The 24,911-nt window shown below is 31.5% G+C and overlaps 1 protein-coding gene across 2 annotated transcripts in view; it reads left to right on the top strand.

Annotated features, from left to right (window-relative positions):
• Positions 1–24,911, top strand: part of COL11A1 (collagen type XI alpha 1 chain) — a 298,622-nt gene that overhangs the window by 98,901 nt on the left and 174,810 nt on the right. Inside the window, exons 6-14 of one of the 2 annotated variants that reach the window (XM_001372197.4) lie at positions 5,236–5,352; positions 5,968–6,060; positions 9,295–9,549; positions 10,317–10,379; positions 13,923–13,964; positions 15,447–15,509; positions 16,956–17,030; positions 19,649–19,732; positions 22,980–23,036. In XM_001372197.4, coding sequence (XP_001372234.1) covers positions 5,236–5,352; positions 5,968–6,060; positions 9,295–9,549; positions 10,317–10,379; positions 13,923–13,964; positions 15,447–15,509; positions 16,956–17,030; positions 19,649–19,732; positions 22,980–23,036 — 849 coding nt within the window. Of the gene's footprint in view, positions 1–5,235; positions 5,353–5,618; positions 5,772–5,967; positions 6,061–9,294; positions 9,550–10,316; positions 10,380–13,922; positions 13,965–15,446; positions 15,510–16,955; positions 17,031–19,648; positions 19,733–22,979; positions 23,037–24,911 lie in introns of both variants that reach the window. The other variant, XM_001372220.4, reaches the window with a different exon arrangement.

Below are 24,911 nucleotides of genomic sequence, written 5' to 3'. Positions count from 1 at the left end.
GTGTCCATGTTGACTTTTGAAATCATTTTTCTTCCATCTGTATTTATTTACTTGTCCATCCATATAACATACACATATGATACACATACACATATGGGTGATCTTTATCTCTTGAAGATGATAAGAAAAAGAAGAGAGAAACGTTAGGAGAGAGGAAATTATTTTTAGTGCAGACTAAGGGATGATTTTTGAGATATGAGTTCACTTTCACTATGGGAGGTATATCCCAGCTTTGGTTCTATGTTATAACACTAATAATTGCTAGTGTTCTATTCATTGTTTAAAAAGTCATCTTTTTTCCTACTTTGGGACCTTATGGAGATAGCATATTCTTATTCAATAGCCAAGAATAGCTAGTATTTATCTAGAACTTTAAGGTTAGGTTTACAAAGTCTCTCTTTTAATCTTCACTAGAAACCTGTAAAGAAGATACTATTATCACAGTTTTATAAATGAGAAATGTGAAGGTGAAAAAGGTTAAGTGATTTGTTGAGGGTCTTATAGGTAATATTTGTCTAAAGTGTGATTCAACTCATAATTTTCTTTCTGAACATTCTGTTCACTTTGATAGTTTTTTTTCCTTCTTTCATATGCAAACTAAAGTTATTTATTTTAAAGTTCACCTAGCCTGCCACACATGCATTTGATAAAATATATGTGTTGAAAAAAATAAATTGAACTCTTCTTTTTTTTAAACCCTTACCTTCTATCTTGGAATCAATACTGTGTATTGATTCCAAGACAGAAGAGTGGTAAGGGCTAGGCAATGGGGGTTAAGTGACTTGCCCAGGGTCACACAGCTGGGAAGTGTCTCAGGTCACATTTGAACCCAAGACCTCCCATCGCTAGACCTGGCTCTCAAACCACTAACCCAGCTTCCCCCTGAACTCTTGTTTTATTAAAACTATATGACAACCAAATAGAACAACAAAGAAATATGCTTTTTTATTAAAATGAATTATTAACAATAAAAAAGTTTTATAAAATCAAAGAATTAGGTTTTAATTGTTTTTTTTATTCTGTATGCCATTATATTGCAGATTAACATTTTGAAATTTGATCTATAAATACTCCTCCTCAAATCAAGGAAGTGAACAGAGGATATTTTATTACTGTTGTAACTATTATAAAATAAAAATCTATAGTAACCATAATATATGAATATTAAAATTGATATGACCACATTTTCATTCATTAATGCATGGCTCTGAAAGTTACGACTATTTTTATAAGAATACTAATTATGAACTTCATATTTATTAACATAATCAGCACAGGTATATTTTATCTTCATGTAATTTTGGTTTATTTGCTATCCTCTAACTCTCCCCCCACCACATTTTCTAGTCAATCAGTCAACAAGTATTATTATATTCTACTATATACAAAGTACTGGAGACAAGATGACAAAATTAAAAATTTTTTAAAAATCATAATTTGTTAGAATTTCATCAGTTATGAACTCATCACAAATTGAATAATCATTTACTATTAATACAAAAAAGCTGAATTTTTATTTTTCCATTTAGGTATAATTTAACAAATTGATTTTGAATTGATTGATATTGAATTATGTTATAGTTTCTGAGGTTCCTACTTAGAACTAAACAAAACACAAAATGAGATAATCTTTTAGAAATTTATATTATTGGAAAAAAGAGATCATCTTTTTCCTTTTTTCCTCTTGTTTCCTCTTCCTCCTTTCATTTTAATGGATATTATCATTTGTAATTCACCTATATTTATCAGATTTAACAAGATGATATAATAACATTTATGAAGTTAACCAATTTGAATTGTTGAATAATAGAATTTTAGATTTGGAAATATCTTAGAAATAATCATCATGTCCTTATGCCATAATTTCACAGGTAAGGAAATTGAGACCCAGAGAGGGGAAGTGACCTTGCCAAAGGTCATAGCTAGATAGTGGTTGAAATTAGAACTAGATTCCAAGTTTGTTATTTGGAAAAACGATGTTTCTTTTCAAGCTTATATCAGGCTAGCAGTGAAAGAAACCTCTCTCAATTGCATTTTATATACAGATGTATGTAGAATGTATATAGAATGTAAATATAATACATTTAGCATATGTTATATGTTTAACAAATGCTTAACATATGTTTACGCATTGATTGATATTTAAATACTTTCAACATGCCTTTATCTGACTATTAAACTTACTAAAAATTTGATCCTACTTTGTATAAAGACTTAAAGAGAACTCAAGGGGCAGGTTGGACCACTTAACTTGTTCATAGGTATGAATTAAAAAGTATTCTTTCTTAGCTGGAGCTATCTAAGATCCCTTCCAGCTTAGCAGAATGGAGCTAAGGAGAGAAGAGGCATTAAAAAACACTTTTTTCAGTATCTGAGCCTGAAGAGGGATATCTTACAGCACCCCATCCCTTTGAAATATGTCTACAGTTCCTAGCCTCTTTTGTGGCAGGAGCATCATTGCATACTCATCAGAGGAAATTCCCTTTGAAACCACATATGGTTTCAGTAGAGAGAGCTTGCAAAAATAGATTCTCTCTTACCAGTGGAAAGGTAAAATTGGATGTTTTCTAACATTTGTATGAGTTTGCAGTCTCACTTTACAAATCTATATATTTCCTTAGTTATTTGGAAATTTTTCATATGCCTCAAAACTCTTTACTTATTTCCATTTCACTTCAGGAACTATTAAAAGTTCATATGACTTTTAAAGTGGAAGGTTTTGTTTTTTAAATAATTTGTTTAATTACTCATTAATATTGTGCACATTAAGTTTCCTAGCATATAATAATTTTATGTTAAATATGGGCATTGAATGCAATTTGAGATATATTTTCTTTTGAAGAAAATGTAAAACTATTATTGCAATAGTTGAATTTAATGAAAAAGCAAGAATTTTGAAAGAGTTATGTTAATATGACAGTTACAATTTGATTCCTAAAAAAAGGTTTATGGGAGAACAGCACCAACTTATGTAATTGCAAGTAAAAGAAAAATGCTGGTTATGCATTAAATTAAATTTTTTCAAACTATAATTCTTATAGTCATGGAAAAATAATGTCAAACACAAACAGGAGAGATTCATTTCTTTATGTGTCAATAGGATGCCAGGCTAAGCTATCTAGTATGGCTACATCAGAGAAGTCTACCATGTAATTAGAATGTTTTTTCATTGTAAAGCAAGGCAGTTTTCACAAGTAGGAACTCATTGTCCTCTTAATCTTGTGAAGTATTTTGGACATATTTATTTGTTTGTAGTGGCAGGAAGCAATATCTGGCCCTTATTAAATTTATAGAAATATAATACTGGCCCTCCTTAAATTGATAGAAATCATGAATTTATGATTTTATGATTAGTCTATATACTTTAGACTGGCAGTTCTGAAGCTTTTCATGTCATGAGCTACTAGACAATGTTAGAAAACCTGTGGATCCTTTCTAAGAACTATGTTTCTAAAGAATTAAAAAATATGTATAGCATTACAGAGGAAACTAATTATATTATAACATAGTTATCAATTGTAAATATTTTTAAAGTCCACGAGCCCTACATTAAAAATTGTTAAATAGATTGAAGGCACCTTTCTCTAGGTCTTAAATCTGTCATTAAGAACACAAAACTGAAATCTGAGATTTGGAAAGGAGCACAATGACCATATTTACTAAACAATATGGCAAAAGGAATTCTAAACCAACCTCTGGTTAAAGTCTTCCAATTTACCATCTTTTAAGTCAATAATTCCATGTTGGGGTAGTTTAATTAATTAATTATGATTTTTTCTTATAGTAAGACTAAAAAAAATCTTTGCAATTTTATTCAATTGTTCCTGATTCTGACCTTTGGGGCCAGATCAAAAGAGTTGAGTCTCTCTTCCACAAGACAGAATTTCAAATTTTAATTACAGTCATAATTATTCTTTTGATACTTCTTTTCTTTAAACAATTTATATGAAGTTTTATTAACTGATCCTCAATGACATTAACTCAAGAGTTTTTTTTTTTACTATATTTGTTGACCTTCTCTGGGCACTCTCCATTAATGCCATTCTTAAGCCTTAGTGCTATGAACTGAATACTATTCTGGAGGTAAGGTCTGCCCCTCTTCATACTCTCTAAAATCATATAAGTTTTATGGCTACTAAATTAAATTGATGACTCATATTAAGGCTGTAATCCCCTAAAATCCCTAATCCATCCCTCTAGATAATTATCATATATTCCGGACTCTTCCATTTTATACTTCTGAAATTAATTTTTTGTACCCAGTGTAAAAATTTAGATATATCTCTGTTGAATTTCATCTTATGAAATTTAGCTCAGCATACTTTCTTGGTACAAAAACATCCTTGTGGATACTGACTATCATCTAGGGTATTCCCAATCCCTCCTAATCTCAGAAAAGACTAGAGAAGAACTAGAACTAGAAAAGAGATCCATTTAGTTCAACCCTCTTATTTTGCAGATTAGGATAATGTAACCCAGAGAACTTGACTAGCTCAAGTTCAAATGGGCAGATCACATTGGGACCTAACTCCTCTGAAATCATTATGGTGCCTTTCTCCTTACTATATCACATAACTTTTCAATCTTCTTTAGATACTCAAGAGTTATTAATGGTGTCTATACTTATTGGTTCAATCATCTTTCTATTAACCCATCAGAAAATGAACTATTTCACTATCCATTATGTGTCATAAATCATAATCATCTCAGGTTTCATAGTTAATTGTCACTTAATGAAGATTTTGGAAGATGGGTTATTTTTGGCAGTAAACTTGTCTTAGAATGATTTAGTTAATGAAATTGACTCATTTTTGGAAGACCTTCTTAACATACTTAATTCAGTTATGATGTTTGTAGAAAAGAAATGATATGTGCCTATTACAAATATGATCAGATACTTTCCCCTGAACAGTTTCCAATATAGTCACCTAAAATAACATGATTTTATGATGATCATTCCCAAGGAAAAAGCTTCAAATCAAATTAGCTGTCAAACGTAATCCTTTGTATATAGCTTAACTATTTTACATTCCTCTATCAATAAACTTGCTTTTTCATTATTATTGTATTATATTATAGATAAAAATACAATAGTTCTGATTTTTGCAAAAAATAACAGTAGTGCTTTGCCCCTTAACCTTTACTGTGAGTAAAAGTTAAGATTCTCTCCACCACTGCTAGCATCTTATATTGCTGTTAACATAGTTGCCTGATATTTTTCCTTCTGCAATGTAGTATGCACCAGAAGATATTATCGAGTATGACTATGAGTATGGGGAAGCAGAGTATAAAGAGGCTGAAAGTATAACAGAGGCACCCCCACTAATTGAGGAAACCATAGCACAAACTGAGGTAACAACGAAAAAGCCCATTTTTCTGTGGTGTCCTGCTATTTGTCTTCCTGTGGTTTGTCATGTCATCCTTTGTTCATTAAACTCTTCATATTCCTTCCATTCAGCCTTTTTCCTCTTTAAACATTGATTGCTTTATTTCACAGGAAATTTGAAGACTGGCGGATTATTTTTACCTTCCTTTAGCTTTCCTTTCATTCATACTCACTCCAATTCCAATTTCTCTTTATTTATGTTATCCATTCCATTTTTCACCACATTTTTCAGAAAAAGAAATCCAATCCCCCAAAGAAGAAGCGGACAGTGGCCAGTAACTCAAAGGGAAAATCCAAAAAGGTCACGCCCCCCAAATCTGAAAAAAATGCATCCAAGAAGAAGAAAAGCTACCAGGCTGCAGCCAGAGGCAAACTAGGGGTCAAGGTAGCAATGAAAAAACAAATCAAGATCTCTCCAAAATCAAGACCGGAAGATCTCTGATACTGAGTCATAGTCCTAACCTAACTAGATTAATAAGTCTCTGGCTAATATCATAACCCAATTAAGTAATGATTCTTGTAAAATTTTTGGTTTACCTAAGATTCTTAATAATAGCTTTCTTTTTAAACTTCATCATTAGGCAAATGTTGTGGATGATTTTCAAGAATACAACTATGGAACATCTGAAAGCTACCAGACTGAAAATCCTAGACGGGTATCAGGACCAAATGAGGTAATATATATTGGGGAAAAAAACTTATTTGTCATTGCATTTTTATGATATAATGCTATTTTATATATAATATACCTTTTGTTCTGGAAGAATTCTATAGTCTCTGAAAAATTATATCTTTTCATATTTTTTGCCAAGGTAAGAAAAATGCTTGCAATTGTTCTCTATTGCTAAATAACAATTCATTTCATAACTCAGCCAATTCAGATGCTTTGCATCATACCAATTTCACTATCATGATACTGAATTGGCAAGTTTCTTTTTCTTTATTTTATACTGAAGTGAATGGCTAACATTTCTTAGTCATATTGCAAATGCAGATGATTCGATATATGTAGTTTTGGGGAAAATAAAAGAAAGCAATCTTGTTGAGATAAACATTAATCTAGTGATGAAGTTTGGTTATTTCATCAATTAAAGGATTAAGCGGAACATTCTGGCTAACTTTTGAGAAATATGTAATAAGACATACTAAAAGATGATTTTTCAAAGCTAAAATATTCTTATTTGGATGCTAATGATGACTAATTACAAATGTCTTTAAGATCCATGACTTAAAAAAATCTTAGATGTACAAAAATAGATTTACTACCAATTGTCAAGTTATATTTATTATAATCCTTAAATCCAAATGCTGAGTATAAATGCCATAATTTAAATATAAAAAATATTATAGGACTTACTTATCAGAATTTGATCATGAAATACACGTAAGTCAAAAATATTTAAATGACTTTATGGAGAATTTCTCTTATTCCTCACCATGAAAACGAAATATAAAAATCATTACTAAGAAATATTTTACTCAGAACCTACAAATTTTAAGGTTAAAATGGATCTTAGGGATTATCTATTTCATCATTCTTTTTTCTTTTACATATAAAGAAATTAAAGGCTAGAAAATTTAAATGCCTTCCTCATTTTCCTATATAACCAGGAAGTTATAGAAATGGGATGAGAATTTAGACTTCTCCATTTCCAGCTAGTGGTCTTTTAACCCCACTCTTATTTCACTATTTCATACTGGTTTTATTTCTCTCTTCCTCTTTCTCCTTCCCTTTGATCTTTGTATTATTCCTTCTTTTCTCCTTCTTACATTTTCACTCACTCATTTAATTTATTTTCCTACTCTTTGAGAATCCTTCAGACAAAATCTAGGTTAATTATTTTTAAAAGCTGTAGTGGATAAATCAGTTTAATCACAAAAAAAACTTTTAACATATGATCTAGCAGAGGACCATTCCATATGGCTGAACTTCAATTTCAGAAATTACAGAAGAGAAGCATTACTTCTTTAAAAAAAAAACCCTTACCTTCCATCTTAGAATTAATACTGTCATTGTTCCAAGGCAGAAGAGGGGTAAGAGCTAGGCAATGAGGATTAAGTAACTTGTCCAGAGTCACACATCTATTAATGTTGGAGGTTAGACTTGAACCTAGGACTTTCTGTCTCTAGGCTTGGCTCTCAATCCATTAAGCCACCTAATTGTCCTCAGAAGCATTTATTCTTAACCATACACTTAAAAATTGACATATATGCATATGTATATATGAAATTACTTACTTTGATGCTTAAAATACTCATGATATTATGGGCATAAAATCATGACTCACTATACATTAATGGAGTAAGTTGGTAAGCCAGAAATTTCACCATCCAATGGCCAGTCTTTTGATAAAGAAAATTTCTAGAATGCTAGTTAGATGACAGATTTACTGTTTCTTACTTGGTCTAGATTGATCTTTATAATTTCACAATATTAATTTTTAAAAATTCAAAAGTGTTAAGCATTTAGCAAAACTGTTAGGTCTGATGAAATTGCAGGTTCATGCTCTGTACCCCCCCTTCAGAGAATTAAGATCCATACTTTGATTGGACAATTTATGTAATATTTCAAAAATATAATTGAGTTGTTAATTTAATAGATCCTTGTAGGGTTTTTTTCCTTAAACTTATTTATCACCAAAGAATATCAATGGAAGTATAATAAAAATATGATTTTCATTTCTGTACATTTTATTGAGGGCTAGAAATTTAAGATATATTTAAGGCAAATGTCTTTCTTGTTGTCACAGAATTATCTGTTAATTTTGCCATGAATATCCTAACTGTCAACACAACACTCAGCTCAATATACAATATAGTTTTCTTGTCCACAAGCATTGATTTTGTTATCAAAAAGTCTTTTGCTTCAGTCCATGATCAAAACATTAGCGTCTAAGAATTGACATAATTTTGTGCAAAATTAAAAAAACACACTAATTCAGTGTTATTATTGCATCTAATTCACAATGTTCATAATGCAACAGGATATTATTTAGTAAAGAACACAAGTACATTATTTTAATTAAATCTTGTCCTAACTGCTATTTCTCTTAAGGATTTCTTTTTGACTGTAGAGTGATATGTATCTTTCTTTCTTGTTTCTGTCCATCTCAGATAAGATATTATTGAAATAATCAGTAATTTTAATTTACTGGTTTTTTCTTTCTTTCTTGAGTAAACAATAAGAAGATGTAATAATTATATAAGGATATAGAAATTTTCAACTTAAATTTCAATGAATTCTGCAGACTCCATTTAGTATTTCTTCACTTAATTTCTATCACTCCCAAAAAAACTATGTTGTGGGAATTTATACTACTCTGGTTACTAAATGTTCTGCAAAATCATTACAAATACATAAAATATTATGCATATAATATTTTATATATTTTATATTTAATTATACTTATTAACATTGAAATATTTAACCTTACATTGGATGTTCACAGTAGTAAAATATACTGAGCTCATCAGTAGAACAGTTGTACTTCCTAAAAGTGTTCTGTGTGGATTTTTTATGAAGTATTTTATCTATGTTTTCATGTTGAATTTTCAATTTTACTTGTTTGAAATTTGACTTTGAACATATGAAACTAACTAACCATGGCAGTTTACAATCGAACTGGCAAATATACATGCTGAACTTCATGTGAGATATTTGCAAAGTTCCCTAGGAAAGTAAACAACTTGAAAGCAGTATTTCTTTCACTTTATTGAAATACCTTTCAATTTTCCTGAAAGGCTAAGCTTTCTAGGCCTTCAGGTATCAAAAAATAATAATTATCTACTAGAATATAACTGACCTAGCTTCTTATGACATACTGCCATCTGGTATCAACAAATACTCTTAATTGCTTTACTAACAATAACCCTCATGTTCTCCAATCCTTTACTACTTGAACAAATAGCAAGATCCAGTTGAAGAAGTATTTACTGAAGAATACATAACTGGAGAGGATTATGAATCCCAGAGAAAAACAGTCGAGGATAACCAATATGAAAACAAAGGAGTAGACGGCAGGGATTCTGATCTTCTGGTAGATGGAGATTTAGGAGAATATGATTTTTATGAATATAAGGAATATGAAGATAAACCCACCAATCCCACTAATGAAGAATTTGGTCCAGGTGTACCAGCTGAAACTGATATCACAGAAACAAGCGTAAGTTGGTATCAGGCCAAGCATGATTGTCTTTTGTGTTTGTTTTTAAATCTTTTCACATGGGTCTTTTTGTTCTTTTTGCACTGTAACTTTTTTTTCTTTCCAAGAGGATTATGAATACAAACCCAAGACAAAACACTCTACCTGATTTTCTCCATAAGTTTGAATACCTATGACATTTCCTTTTTTCTTATGAAGTTAATTTAAATAATTCAAAAGTTAATTAAAAGTTAAAAGTTCAGCTTAAACAATTTAAAATAGTAATGTATTTTCATATTTCCAATGTTAAAATCATAATGCCAATTTGCCAAGTATTAACTATATATCTTATTATCCTATTTTAACATTTAATTTAATAAAAGTTTAAATATATCCATTAAAATGTCAAGTTTAGATACACAAAACTATTCCAGTATATTCTGATAACACAATCATTCAACATCATTTATGGATTTCATAAATTTGATTTATGATTCATAATTTTGATTCATAAATTTCATAATTTTTTATAAATTTGATTTATGATTCATAAATTTGATTTCATAATTTTGATTCATAAATATGATTTCATAAATTCATATTTCATAAAATATGGATTTATGTTCATTTGCTCTATTTTTGGATATATCTAAATGGTATTCTATCAAAATTACACAAAATATATTTCTTTCAAAATGTTGAACACATTGCAATCTACCTTAATGGCAAGCTGTTATGTTTAATCAAACTCATTTAGTTAACTTTTATGTTAATTTTTCTTTGGACAGATACATGGTCATGGTGCATATGGGGAAAAGGGACAGAAAGGAGAACCAGCTGTAGTTGAACCTGTGAGTATTCAGGAGGACAGTTTAATGTGATTGTGTTATAACATATTAAAGGTGCATTGTGCAAAGTGCTTGTAATTTATGGCATGGCCAATTATTAAATGGAGTGTGATGATATAAAAGCTCTACACAGCAAATTAAAAAAAAAAAACCTGAATTTCTAGAGCTTCTAACAGATTTTGTGATTTACTGAGTGTTTCTTTCAGTTTATAGTTATGCTGCATAGCTTCTTAACTATATGCTATGACCACAGGATCTCTTTTAGCGTCTAACTTCATAAACCTCCTTATTTGATCCATGTAATGCTATAGATATGGACACAATATATTACATGCAGAATCAAAGGCATGGGATTCTCTTGTATTTCTGGAAAAGGAAAATAGTCATTTAAAGACCCTCTGGCAAGAATGCAGCTTCCATAGAGCTTAAAGCAGTGCTATCAAATCAGGTTTTGCAGTTTGCTGATGTCATTGGAAGATGCTCACAACTTTTGCCAACAGATCTGGGATGGAGATGGTTGGGGGAGGAAGTTATGGAGATTATATAATTACCCTAATTTTTATATTTCATAGGATCTTAGATATGGAGCTAAAAGGAACTTGTAGGCAATCTAGTCCAGCCACCTTCATTCCAAATGGGGATAAACTGAGTCCCAGATAGGTTAATTGACTTGTCAATGTTTAGAAGGAAAGTGGATATCAGAAATGAGATCTGAATCAAGGTCCTCTGACTCCAGAGTCATTAGTCATTCTACTGTATCATGAGGCTCAGGAAGATAACACGACTTATCCCAGTTTATGTGGTCAGAAAGCAGCAGAGCTGAGAGTTAAACCCACGTCTGATTATTGAGCCAGTGATCTTTTTATTACACCATTAGAAAGAATTTAAATCACAAGGATGTCTTTGGGAGCTAATAGTGAGCCAGAAACTCTATACAAAGAGCTGCCTTCTCTGTCAAGTACTGCCTCTAATAGCAAGTGGGCTATGTGACCATAGAGAATTCAGACAAATAGACAGAGACAGAGGCAGCCTGGGAGTAACAGAGATAAATGCAGAAAGAGAGAGAGACAGACAGAGACAGAGAGAGAGAGACAGAGAGAGATAGAGACACAGAGAGAAAAAGACAGAGACAGAGAAAAAAGACAGAGAGACATAGACAGAGAGAAAGAAGGATAGAGACAGAGACAGAGAGACAGAATTAATTTGAAGTTATTTAATAATTAAATACCAGAAAGGTAAATTTATTCATCCAAATTAGTTGGTAGAAGTACCTGGACTGGAACCCAGGGTCCTATTACTTAGAGCGCTACATTGAAATCACTATGAGTTTTTAGGGACATCAGGATTTCGTGGTTTCTTCTTGAAAGTCCATCAAGGTAATACAATTTACTCTCTTGGAATCATTCATCTGCTTCTCTAAGTGATGCCTATCTAGATCCAACAGCATAAGGAGTGGGCTGCTTCTCAGGAAACTGACAAGGCATCTAATTTGATTGAAAATTATGCTTTAAGTAGTATGGCAGCTTCATTCATGACAAAGGGCCTTTTGGCAAGTATTTTCCTGTTTCTCAAACCTGGAGGCACTAAGTCTTTTGGTTCTGAGGGTAGAATATTGTGTCTACAACCACAATTTGGTGTGTAATGGCAATCAGGAAAGTGTGGTATGCTTAAAGTTGGATAGGACCCCACATTCATGGTATATTCTCCAAATGATGGCATGATTAAAAAATGTTTGTTGTTGCTGATTATACATGGTATGGGTAGTGTTATAATTAAAATGGTTGATGCTGTAAACTGTAGTGAGTTAAAATGGTGGAAGATATAAATTATGATAGATATAAGAGAGGGTGAGTAAATTTGACCGCTGAAAATATGTTTCACTACAGTGTCTTGGTTTTTAAATCAAATATAAGGTGGTCGCCAGGGAATATATTCCCAAATTATGAATATGCCCAAGTAAACTGGGTTTTATAGAGAATTTAATTAATAATACAATGAGGAATTAAAGAAAGAGAGAAGGAGAGAGAAAAGGAATTAATGAGAAAAGAATAGGTCAGCCCAGGGCAGGCCTGGCCAACCCAGGCCTAAGCCTTAAGAGAGAAACCAGTCAGTTATCACTCACCACAAGATTTGTCTTAAGCAAGGATGTCTGGGGAACAGAGTCTCCCCAGAGGGAGTTCCAGCCAGAGTCAGCCTCCCAAGGGACTTCTTATTTAGAGATCTTCAAAGGGCCTCCTCCAAAAGGATCTATCTCCAAGGATCTATCTCCAAGGATCCAAGGATCTATCTCCAAGGCTCTCAGGATCTCCAAGCATCCAAGGAATCTTTTGCTCAAGAGATTCCTCTTCTTATATAGGGGGTTTTTCCTATGTCACCTCCCCTAAGTTCTTCCATCTACCAATCACCGTAGATGTTTTCTAAAAGACAGCCCATCTGAATTCCAGCTAAGTCGACTAATCCCCTCAGTAAATCTGAACCAGAGAAAACACAGCTGAGTCTACTAATCTCATTACGAGAAAACTTGCCCGACCCTTTTAGGTACCTAGCATCCCATTGTATCAATTCTAAAAAACAGGCATGGCTCAAAGAACTCCCTGCCTCATCATAAGCATGGGTCCAAGTACTTTCATTGTTTAGCAAGGAGTTTTCTCCCCTAAAGCAGTCTTAAGTAAGGGTGGAGTAGAGGTCCTCCCATAGAAAGGAGTTTTTTTCCCCTAAAGCAGTTTTAAGTATGGGTGGAGTAGAGGTCCTCCCATTTCTGATCCTGGCAAGGTCTCACATCAAAATGGGGAATATTTCCAGTAGGGAATTTGTTCCAATGGAGGATTCCTCAATATAGAAATTTTTTAACATTCACAAGTCTGAGAGATTTCAAGATTTACAGTAGAAAGAATGTGGAGTGGTGGGCCAGAGACTTCCCAGAGACTATTGAAGGATTTTAGAGAGAATTTTCCCTTAGAATAGAAAAAGATCACAATTAAAAGTATATAGCTAGCCCTTACTAAATGTTATAATTTAATTTCCAACTAAATATGGATTTGAAAAACAATTTTTTATTACATCTTAGCTTTTCTTTTGTTTAATCAGTTTGAGACATTTGGGGATTAAAATTTCATCTGAAATTACACTTTGAGAATTTTTTTTGAATTAGATAATTTCTAGACTACTTAAATTGCATGCAATTTGCAAAATGTTTTTGTTATAAATATTTGCCATTGGAACAGGCAGACATATTTTCAGTTAGTTTTGTTGACATACAAGAATCAATATTTCCATCTCTAATGTTTAAAATTATGGGTTTATTAAGTATTTCTGAAATATAAGTTGCTTAATGTCAGGCATGATTTTCTTTTTGTCTTGGTATTCTCACTCTCTAGTAGTTACTAGAACATAGTAGGCATTTAATAAATGCTTTGATTTGAAGTCAATAAATAATGATTTTTAAACTGTCTATTATGTGTTAAAAATAAACCCTATTTTCAATAATCTGATAGTCAGGTTTCCCTTAAATGTAATCACTATGTCTTTTTTTTTTTATATATATAGGGAATGCTTATTGAAGGGCCACCAGGACCAGCTGGACCTGCTGTATGTGAATATTTAGAAATTCTGTTGTTGTTGACTTCAATTTGCCTTTAAAATCTGTCTTGATCAATTAATTTCTAATATTTGTCTCTGAATCAATGCATTTTGAAACTTTTCCTTAGTTTATTGAAACATTTATTTCCAGTATCTTTGGGTATAATATTACAGTAATAATTATAGTGATATTTGTACTGCTTCTACATATTAGACACTCTTTGAGGTTTTAATTTCTATTGATGTCACCTGAATTAATAATAATTAATAATAATTTGGTGATTTTTCTAGCATTTAAAAATACAGTGAAACAAGTTTACTTCTTTTGTTATTTCATTGTATCATTCAGTCTAACTTTATAATAATAATTAGAATAGGTGACATATAGCACTTTGAGGTTTGGAATGCCCTTTCCATACATTACCCAACTCAATCTTTATAGCAACCTTGTGAGGCATGTAATATATTATTATTTTGTTTTATATATGATGGAGAGAAGTATAGCATAGAAGAAAAGAGCCATCCTCCGAATCAGGAAGCCCTGGATTGAAGTATGGTGTGTCCCACAAGTCTTATCTTGAGGAAACTATTTAATCTTTCAGTATCCAAGCAACTTAAAGAAAAAAAGAACAACCTTTCTTTCTATCTTTGTAACAACTCTAAGACAGAATGGAAAAAAGTAGGCAAACAGAGTAAAGTGGCTTGTCCATGGTCACACACACACATAAGGAAGTTTCTGAGGTCAGATTGGAGCCCAGACCTTCCCACCTCCAAACCTGTCTTCCTAGCTGCCCCCTCACCAACTCCTTGAGAGCATAAGTTTCAGAGTCTCCTTTATACATACATAGAGGAATTTTCCTTACTAAGAGTCCCCTATATCAGTGAAATCACAAGTCACCAGTTCAGTGTGGATGGAGGGTGGGGAGGGAACATGAACCCAGGTTTTTCTTATTCTGAGGGTGACTCTCTCCTGTGCAACACTGTTTCTAGTTCTCATAGATGAAACAGAATAATAATGCCAATAATATTGTTATGGTATATATCCACATAAAATAAATACCCATAAAATGACTTGAATATAGTCAAACAAGTAATCAGTGCTGCCAGCAGAATTCTAACTTGCCCTCTGCTGGTTCTTTGTCTACCTCTGGTTTACTCTTCTATTTTCTCAAGTGGTATTCTCATGTATAATAATAAATAATGAAGTTTTTGTTAGAATATCTGTTTTCTCTCTTAGAGTAACTCCATGGAAGAATGAATTAATGATAATAATAACTCATTGATATATAGCAATATTCCATATATTTATATATACACACAGTAAAAGAGATAGATGTAAAGCTAATATATTCTAGGGCCTTGACCATAATTTTTAATGCAGTAAGAGTATATTTGTAAAATATATATATGTATATATATATAATAAGAATATTTATGAATAATGATGAAAATAGTAATAAGATATTGAACTTGTGATTTATTTCTCCCTAGGGTCTTATGGGTCCTCCTGGTTTGCAAGGCCCCACTGGACCTCCTGGTGATCCTGGTGAGAGGGTAAGTTATTTTTTTCAGAAGTGTCCAGTAAATGCTGGAGGAATTAAAATGAGTTCTAAAGGTATCATATATTCTGGAGAAGAAGCAAATTATTGACTGAACATTGGGAAATGCTAATTTACCTTTTCTAGGTTTAAATTAAGATGTGATAATATTTCATTTATCATAGTCAGAAGCATCATCTAAATCACTTATTCCTGACTAATTTCAGTGCTTAAATAATGAAAACCAGTACTATTTAAATGATTATTTACCTAAAAAGTCAGAGATTCATAGAATGACTGAATTCAGAAGAAACCTCATAAACCATCTAGCTCAACTGCTACCCAAAGCATGAACCCCATTTGCAACACCCCTAAAATGGTCATTTAGACTTCCCTTAATGGAAGAACACCTTGAAGCCAAAACAACAAAACAAAACTGAGGTTTATAACTATCTCCCTATAACTTGTACTGATTATCTCTTTCGCTATTTAGAATCAAGCATAATCCCTTTCCTGAAGTATTGACTCTATGCTTCATTTTAAAAGAATTGTCAGTCAAAATTTGAAGATAATTTGAAAGTAAGACAATGCTGGAAGAGAAAACTGTTTAGTCTTTCCAAAGAAATTCTCATTTCCATCTGTGAGAGGAGGACATTTTGAATACTGGTTAATTTATTAGAAAAGTGACTATTAAAAAATGAACAAAACTTTTTATATTATTTGTTTGAATTGTATTAAATTGGATTATTTTGATATTTTGAATTTTTATGTGTTTCTCCCTTGCTTCATTGGGGCAAAAAATAAACACCTGGATTAAAGTTTCAAAATTAGAATAATTGCATTGTGGTCTCCTTAGCTTAGTCCACATGAATGACCCCTTTTTCATCTTACCTTCTATGTTGTATTAATGCATACATGCAACCCATTCATAAAACTTATATATTTAATAATTTCTACTTATATGATTTATTTATAGCTTAATATTTCATGAATTACTTACATGTACTAGAATACCAAATTGTAAAACACTAAATTTAATTTTACTTTTAAATCAAACTTTTATTGTTTATTTCATGTACATCTCAAAGATGCAAGCTTGATGTATCCCTTTCCCCCAGTATAACTAGTCATAAATACAAAAATCTTTCTCAAAAAAGATGCTCATAGTCTCTTAGCTCATATAGTTTACAACTAAATCAAAGTTTAGGATAACTTATATATTCCTGTGTATATTATATCTTAGACTATTATTAAAATCATCTTTGGTTATAGCAAAGTATATATGTGTGTATATATTTATATATATATATATCTCCAGTTCTAGGTGTACTTGACAAACAAAAATATAATCAAACAGGAAAGAATTAAGCAAAATAATTGGTTTATATAATATCATATTGTTATATGATAGTCTACATTTAATGAGTATGAAATTTTTAATGTTCTTCATTTCTACACTAAGGGACCAGCTGGACGTCCTGGTTTACCAGGGGCTGATGGCTTACCTGGCCCTCCTGGTACCATGTTGATGTTACCAGTAAGTATATTTATTTTTATATAGCCATCAAATTGTTGGTGCTCTGTTTTATGGCAGAACAATCTTTAAAAGTCAAAGTGGATTTTGTTTAATTAAAAAAATAAATTAGAGTTTGGGGGAGTCATAGATGTGGAATACTTCATGCATTTTCAGATGAAATCACTGTATTTTTCATTTTGCTTATGTTTTGTTTTGTTTTGTTACAAGAAAATGCTTTAATAATCTTGAAATTTTTGTAATGTTGAAAAAAAGTATATCAATAAAACTTTTTAAAAGGCCATGCATTTTATTTCAGGAGAGAAAAGGCGAAACTTCAAAAGTTATGTAAAATATCAACCAATTCAGTGAAATTTCTTGAAATGCCTTACTTAGTAAAAAATTCAATAACCTACTTATGTGATTTAATTTCTTTATTCAAGCTTCTAAATGGGTTTATTCTCTGTTACCTATCTCTACTATCTGTGTAAAGTGTTGATTCTCATAAATAACATTAATAATATTACCAACCACTCATTTTTCTTTGGTTATTATGTGACCTTGCTTTCAAAGATTCATAATCTCATTAGTGTCCTACTAAATTTAATTGGTAACAAGATTAGAAAGAATATGCTCTGAATTCAATTCAGCAAAGAATAAGCACCTATTTGAAGATTCAAAGGTTTGCAAAATGTAAAGGGTAGGTCCTCTAGCATATTACAATTTTTCTTTTTTCTTTAGAGTTAATTTAATATGCTCTGGGTCATCCCATTAAGGTTACAAATGTACCTTGCTTTAATAAAATTATATGTGTGACAATCTGGTTAATAGATAAATTAAGGGGTGATTGATCTTTTAAGCTAATTATTTGACTTTTGCAGTATATGGTAGCCCATTCCAGGAATCCCTGATAATGGGATCCATTGATTTTGAGAGTTCTGAACTTTAATAGTGCTAACGGCAGCTGTATAATCAGGGGCAAATCATTGCAAGTATGAAAATTGCAGCAGGTTAAAGCTTCTGTGCCCATCAATATTGGGTTTTGTTCCATGAATAGATCCTGTGCTTCCAGCCTGGGCAAGAGAGGGAGGGAGACTCAGTATCCTTCCCCAAAAAATATTTACATTGGAGTTGTACTAAATCTAGAGTTTCACTGGTTTACTTAAAGTATTATTCAATTAGAAACACATTTTTAAAAAATGTATTTATGATGCAGGAAAAAACTTGTGTAAACTAAGAAATTGGCTCATATATTCTGATAGTTTAAGAATTTATATATATGGATCAATATAAATCAATCAACAAATATTTTCTAAATACCTTCATTGCTTTAGGAATCTTTTAGAACCAAAGGACTTCAATGGTTGTGTAGTCATCCCCTTCATTTTATAGAAGAGAAAAACCAGAGCAATTACTTACCCAGATTCAACTAATTGCCAGTGGCAAGGCCAGGATTCAAACATATGGTTCCTTGATATCAAATCTAGCAATTACTCTACTGTCTATGTTGCCACTGAGGTGGATGAACTTCTTTAAGGTCACAAAATGGAAAACATTTCAAACCCTTTTTCATAGGAATTTGAGGATTTTACCATAAAGAAAGACTATATGATTTATTATTGAACCAGTGATCCAGTCCTATCAAAACCCTTTCAAGGACAGAGGACAAGCTTGGTTAATGACCTTTACCAAATTATTAATATGTTTTCAGATTTTATTATAATACTAGTCCACTAGTAGTAAAAGTAGTAAAATTAACAAACATTAATTAAGTACCTATTGTAAAAACAAAAAGTGTCAAACTCAGTTTCCAACTGTAACTGAACCAGATTAAAATGTAAATTGGTAAATGTTTAACAAAATAAATAAAAATATAATATTGATTGGTGGTTTTCTAGGTCAAATATGGCCCTTAGGGATATGTTCCTAATTAAATTTGATACTATTGTTCTAGAGAACAAAATGCTTTTTATTAGGAGAGATATGAAGGGTGACTAAACATAGTCCCTGCCTTCATAGAGATTATAGCTTAATAAGGACACAGGGAGCTATGTTAGATCATAATATATGACAAGTGTATTAAAAATCTCCAAACAAAAATTTACCTAAGACTTCACAGAGGAAAGATTGTGGGTCCAAAGAAAGATTCATAGAGATGGCATTATACTACATCTTTTTATTAAATAGAGAATTAAACTTAATTAAAGGACAGAGTGAAAAACATATGTATAAACTTCGATTTTTAACTTTTTTCTGGAAAATTTGAAATTAATTGGCCAGGCATTCAATTTTTATTACGACCTTATAAAGTGTGGCACACTGCTCTAAGCCCTTGGGATATAAAGAAAGAAAGAAAAAAAAAATCTCTGCCCTCAAGGAACTCACATTCTAATGGAGTAAACAGAGCAAAGGGAGACAGAGAGAGTAAGGTGTCATTTCTATTTGAACTGATTAAGGAAACCAGGGAAATTAGGAGGCAAAGGTGAGGAAAAATAACTGACTTCAGCACTTGCTTATGATATTTTCTTAGGATGCACAAATTAATGTCTTATTCATGTAGTTTATTTGAAGTTAAGTTCAACAGTAAATATAAAGACTAATTCTGAATTTATTCATTTTCCCCTCTCTTCTAATGTTTACAGTTTCGCTATGGAGGAGATAGTTCCAAAGGACCAACCATCTCTGCTCAAGAAGCTCAGGCTCAAGCTATTCTTCAGCAAGCTCGGGTAAGAATGCAGATTGTGTTTTAATTTTCTAAGTGTTAAATCAAGAGAAAAATGCAATGTAACTTATATAACATTTTTCCGTCCAGAACTATGTTTGCTTTAGGTGTCAAAGTATGGTATTATGGATATAGTTCTGGACTTGAATTGGAGTCAAAAAGACTTGAGTTTCATCCCTGAATCAAACATTTACTAGTTATGTGACTCTGAGCAAATCTCTTTACCATCACCCCCCCATTCTCAGTTTCCTTATCTGTAAATGGGGATAATAATCTTCTTCACAGAATTATTGTCATATTAAAAATAAACAGGATCATAATATAGTTATGACCCAGATTCTAGTATAATGAAACTTACAAATCTAGGGCAGAAAGGTAAATTGCTGTCATGTAAAGAAAAATGATCTAAGTATGAAGGAGATATCCAGAGAAAATAGCAGAAATTTAAGGAAGGAGAGGTTAGTAGAATGATCAAGGAAAGATAGATAGAGGAGATGGAATCTGAGCTAATTCTGAAAAAGAGGAAAAGGTCTTGGAGCAGTAATATCAAACCAAAACAAAAATAGAGTAACATTATTTATGTTCTATTTTATTCTCATTTATTTCATTTAATATTTCCAAATTATAGTTTATCCTGCAGTTTAGTGCAGTCTAGTAGTATGTGATTGATACTCTTGGGTTTAGATGAAGATAGAAGGCAGGAATAAGCAGGATACCATGAGGAAAGGCAAATAAAGAGGTGGAAGGCAGGAAGAAAAGTGAATAATTTTGGCAAGAATATAAAATATATACAGGGGAATAATATGAAATAATTATGAAAATATGTTGGAGTAAGATTGTGAAGGACCCCAAATTCCCTCCAAAATTAAAATTTGGTTTGTTACATTTTGTTTTATAAATATGACTGAAAAAATTGTCTTTTGAGGCTATAAATATAAATCCTTTTCATTCTTAGTTGATAGTTGAAAATACTGAAATTTAATCTTACTGCCTAACATTTCCTATCATTTCTTTCTAAAGAAACAAATTGGAGGCAGCAGAGGGGCTCAGGGGTTTGAGAGCCAAGGATAGAGATGGGAGGTCCTGGATTCAAATATGACCTCAGACACTTCCTAACTCTTTGAACCTGGGCAAGTCACTTGACCCCCATTGCCTAGCCCTTACCACTATTCTGCCTTGGAACCAATACAGAGTACATACAATAAATAAAAGATAAAATAAAAATAAAAAACAACAACAAATAAAATAAGTAGCATTTATATAGTACTTTAAGGTTTGTGAAACCTTTTATATATGCTCTTGTTTAATTCCTTGCAACAACTCTATGAGTATGGTGCTTTTATTATCCTCATTTTACAGATTAAGAAAGTGCTGAAATGCAGAGTTAAGTGATGAATGACTTTCCATATATTATCTTGCTTTCTCTTGTAAACTCTTGTAAAATAGGGACTATGGTTATTTTTATTTGTTTTCCAGATAAGGAAATTGAGACTCAGAGAGAGAACTTATACATGATCTCATAGGACATGAGTAATTGAACTAGGTAGCTGTTGAGACAGGATTTAAACTTAGTTCTTTGACTCTAAATCTAGTGTTTTATCGCATGCATCACCTCACTCTTTAAAGAGAGAATGAATTTATAATTTCCTAAAAGATTTTGCATTCCTCATATCATTTTTCTTAATATTCCTGTGAAAGAGGTGCCATGAATTATGATCCCAGTTTGCAGATGTTTAGGAAATGGGAAATGCCTTTTTCAGGGTCATTTGATGAGCCAATTTCAGAACTTCAGCAAATCTGATAATCTTTGTGATTTTCTTGAATGATTTAGTCTATTCTTTATATGATAACAAATTCAGTCTGTGTGATAATTGAATGTGATATGTGGTGGACCATGACTAAAATTCACATTATTACACACTACTAATTTTATCTTGACCACTACATCATTGAAGAGTAAATGTCACATCTTTTAGAAATGACAGTTCCAATTGCTCATTGGCTACAGGAGCGGGGAGGGAGAAGGGGAGGGAACATGAATTATGTAACCATGGAAAAATATTCTAAATTAACTAATTAAATAAATAAAATTTAAAAATGAAATCTCAGAGAAAAGAAAACACTAAAAACAAACAAACAATAAAGAAATGACAGTTCCACCTTTCACATATTTAGAATACTCCATGGAGCCAGTATATTCTGCCAAATGTCACATGGAAATCAAATTTATTTTTATATAATATTTCTATATAACATTCTATATAACATCTATATATATTCTAGGAAACTGAGGCATAACTCAGTTAGACAATGAGTCCTTTCCTTACACTTCCAGAATTATATGATTTGATTTAAATTGTGAGCCTTTAATTACCCTAATAACATGGAGGAAGCTAGTGTATTGAGAGCTAGACCCAGAGATGAGAGGTTCTGGATCAAATCTGGCCTCAGATACCTCCTAGCTGTGTGTCCCTGGACAAGTCACTTAACCCCCATTGCCCAGTCCTTACTGCTCTCCTGCCTTGGAACCAATACACTGTATTGATTCTAAGACAGATCGTAAGGATTAAAAAAAAAAAAATAACCCCAAAAACATGTTCCTAGAAAAATAAGATAATTATTTAACAAAAGATCAAGTTCTTCTATTGGAAATTTATTTACTCTGAAAATTACCATATGGAAAAGTCTGCTTTATTGAGAAAGCAGTTTTACAGCAGAGGATTAGATATACATTGTTATTTATTGTTTTGAAATAAAGTTGGGAAATTGATTTTGACTCCCTATTAAATAAATTATGTTAATGTGAGTCATAGTATTGGTCTTTATCCAAGTGAAATTGTATGATGTAATATGACATTACAGCAATATTATCATTTGTCATCCATGGGAAAAATATCTATTCATTGATGAACTGTCAACTTTTCTAGCATTGGGCTACTTATTTTAGATGAATTGTGTGTAGCTTTCAAAGCTACTAGGTAGCACAGTGGATAATAGTGAGCTAGGTCTTGAGTTGGGAAGACCTGAGTTCAAATCTGGCCTTAGAAAATTCCTAGATATGGGACCCTGTTGGGCCAGTTAAATAACTCTGTTTGCCCAGCCCTTGCCTTTCTGCCTTAGAGATGTTAGAAGATAGAAAGGAGGGGTTTAAAAAACACATATATCCTTTTATATCATTGCATTTGTTATAGCAAGTCAAAACACTCTTTGCAGTCTGAATTTTTGACCTGACTCTTTCCATTTGATTCCAGATTGCTCTCCGAGGTCCGCCTGGCCCAATGGGTCTAACTGGAAGACCAGGTCCTGTGGTATGTTACATCCCCCAAATGTGATATTAAATACCAAGCACTGACCACCTATTAGAAAATTTATATCTTCATGCTATATATATCTGGCCATATTCCATTAGATACCTCTGTCACACTTTAGTTTTGGGTCAATATATTTAAATTTTTCTATTCATTTTTGTAATAATTTACTCTTTAAATATAGATAAGTTCTTTATTAATATATTTTATTATTGTTGTTTATTATTATACTTTATTAACATAAAGTATGAATAGCTAAGGGATGATGTCATTTTTAAGAAGTTTTGGATAAATTTCATTGAAATGACAAGGTACATTTATAAATCAACATGGAGTGGAGGAGCTAGGTGGCTTAGAAATGGAAGGTCTTGGGTTCAAATTTGATGTTTGATATTTCCTTGCTGTGTGACCCTGGGTGAATCACTCAACCCTCATTGCCTAGCCTGATCAGTATTCTGCCTTAAAATCAATGCAAAGTATTGATTTGTAAGGCAAGAAAAAAGGTTTAAAATAAATAAGTCAGCATGGAAATGAGTTACTTAACATTCAGAGTTATTTCGAAATTATACAAAAATTTGATTTCATAGACTAATATTCTCCAATACTTCCAAATACTATTGGGTTTTATTATTCTTCAGCTGACACTGGTTTAGTTCCTCTGTACCTTAGAAGATAGTTAAGTGGGCTGTTGTGACCCAAAATATCCATCATCTGCAGATAAGCTTTTCAGTGATATCAGCTCCTCAGAAATTAGCTAGACTAGTCCTTAGAAGGCAATAGTCAAAGTATTTCTGGCTTGAAAATACCTTCCAAATATGTACTCTTCTGGCATAGACTGAGAGCCTAAGATCATCCTTTTGTTATAATGAGACACCAAAAATAAGACTTTGGTGGTGGAGAAATCAAATTCAATGTTTACTATGAACTGAGCTCCAGGCAGCATGCCTTACCTCTTTTTCAGTTTTGATGGAATATTATTTCCCTCTAAAAAGTAATGTAGGAAAAAGTTAATGTTTATAGAAAAAAAACTCTATTTTTCCTTTTGCTTTTATGCCAATTGGCTTAAAGGCATCGGATAGTATGTTAAAAGGTTTTAAAATAAGTGTTTTTGAAATATAATCTGTTACATAATTGGAGGTCTAGGTTTAAAATTTTGAATAAAAAAAGCTCATTTTCCTTTAAACTTGTATTACTTGGAAAACACATGTAAAATCTGACAAGCAAATATATATTTATTAATATAATTAATCACTCATCATATTTTAATTTTTAATTAAAGAATGTTTGAAACATTTTTAAACTATATTGCTGACTCACAAAAATGTAGCTTAAAGAAAAATAAACAAGTTGTAGAATAATTAAACTGAAAGGAGTACTCATTTGCTTTGATGTTTATATATGGATTCTTTTGTAGCACAAGTATGGTTTTACTTAATCAAAAAAGATTTCTCTTTAAAAGGAAAGTTTTGTCTACATGTCTGATTTACTTTGACAAATTATCTGCATCTTTAAAGAAAAATAGACTCCATATAATATATCTTAAATATGACATGTGATTTAAACGTATCTCTCATTTAGTATGGACCTTGTAATAATTAATTTTTTTAAAGTTAAAATTAAAGCTATTTTCTAATTTATTGCCATTGACTTAAATATAATAAAATTAAACCCAAGGAATGTATATAATATTTGTATTTTTACTTAATAATTTTGTACAATAGAGTCTCATAGACTATATTTTTGCACTTGACAAATCAATTTGTTAATTATTATGCATTTATTGAGTATGAAAAACTGCTAGATTGTGGTAAAAACATGAAAAAGAAAATATATAATCAAGGTTCTAAATTTTATTTTTATGGAAATTATTTTAGT

The sequence above is a fragment of the Monodelphis domestica genome, chromosome 2, assembly GCF_027887165.1.
Source record: "Monodelphis domestica isolate mMonDom1 chromosome 2, mMonDom1.pri, whole genome shotgun sequence".
In the NCBI taxonomy this organism is placed as follows: Eukaryota; Metazoa; Chordata; class Mammalia; order Didelphimorphia; family Didelphidae; genus Monodelphis; species Monodelphis domestica.
Note: the sequence above shows the minus strand (reverse complement) of the source record. Positions and strands in the feature narration are given on the sequence as shown.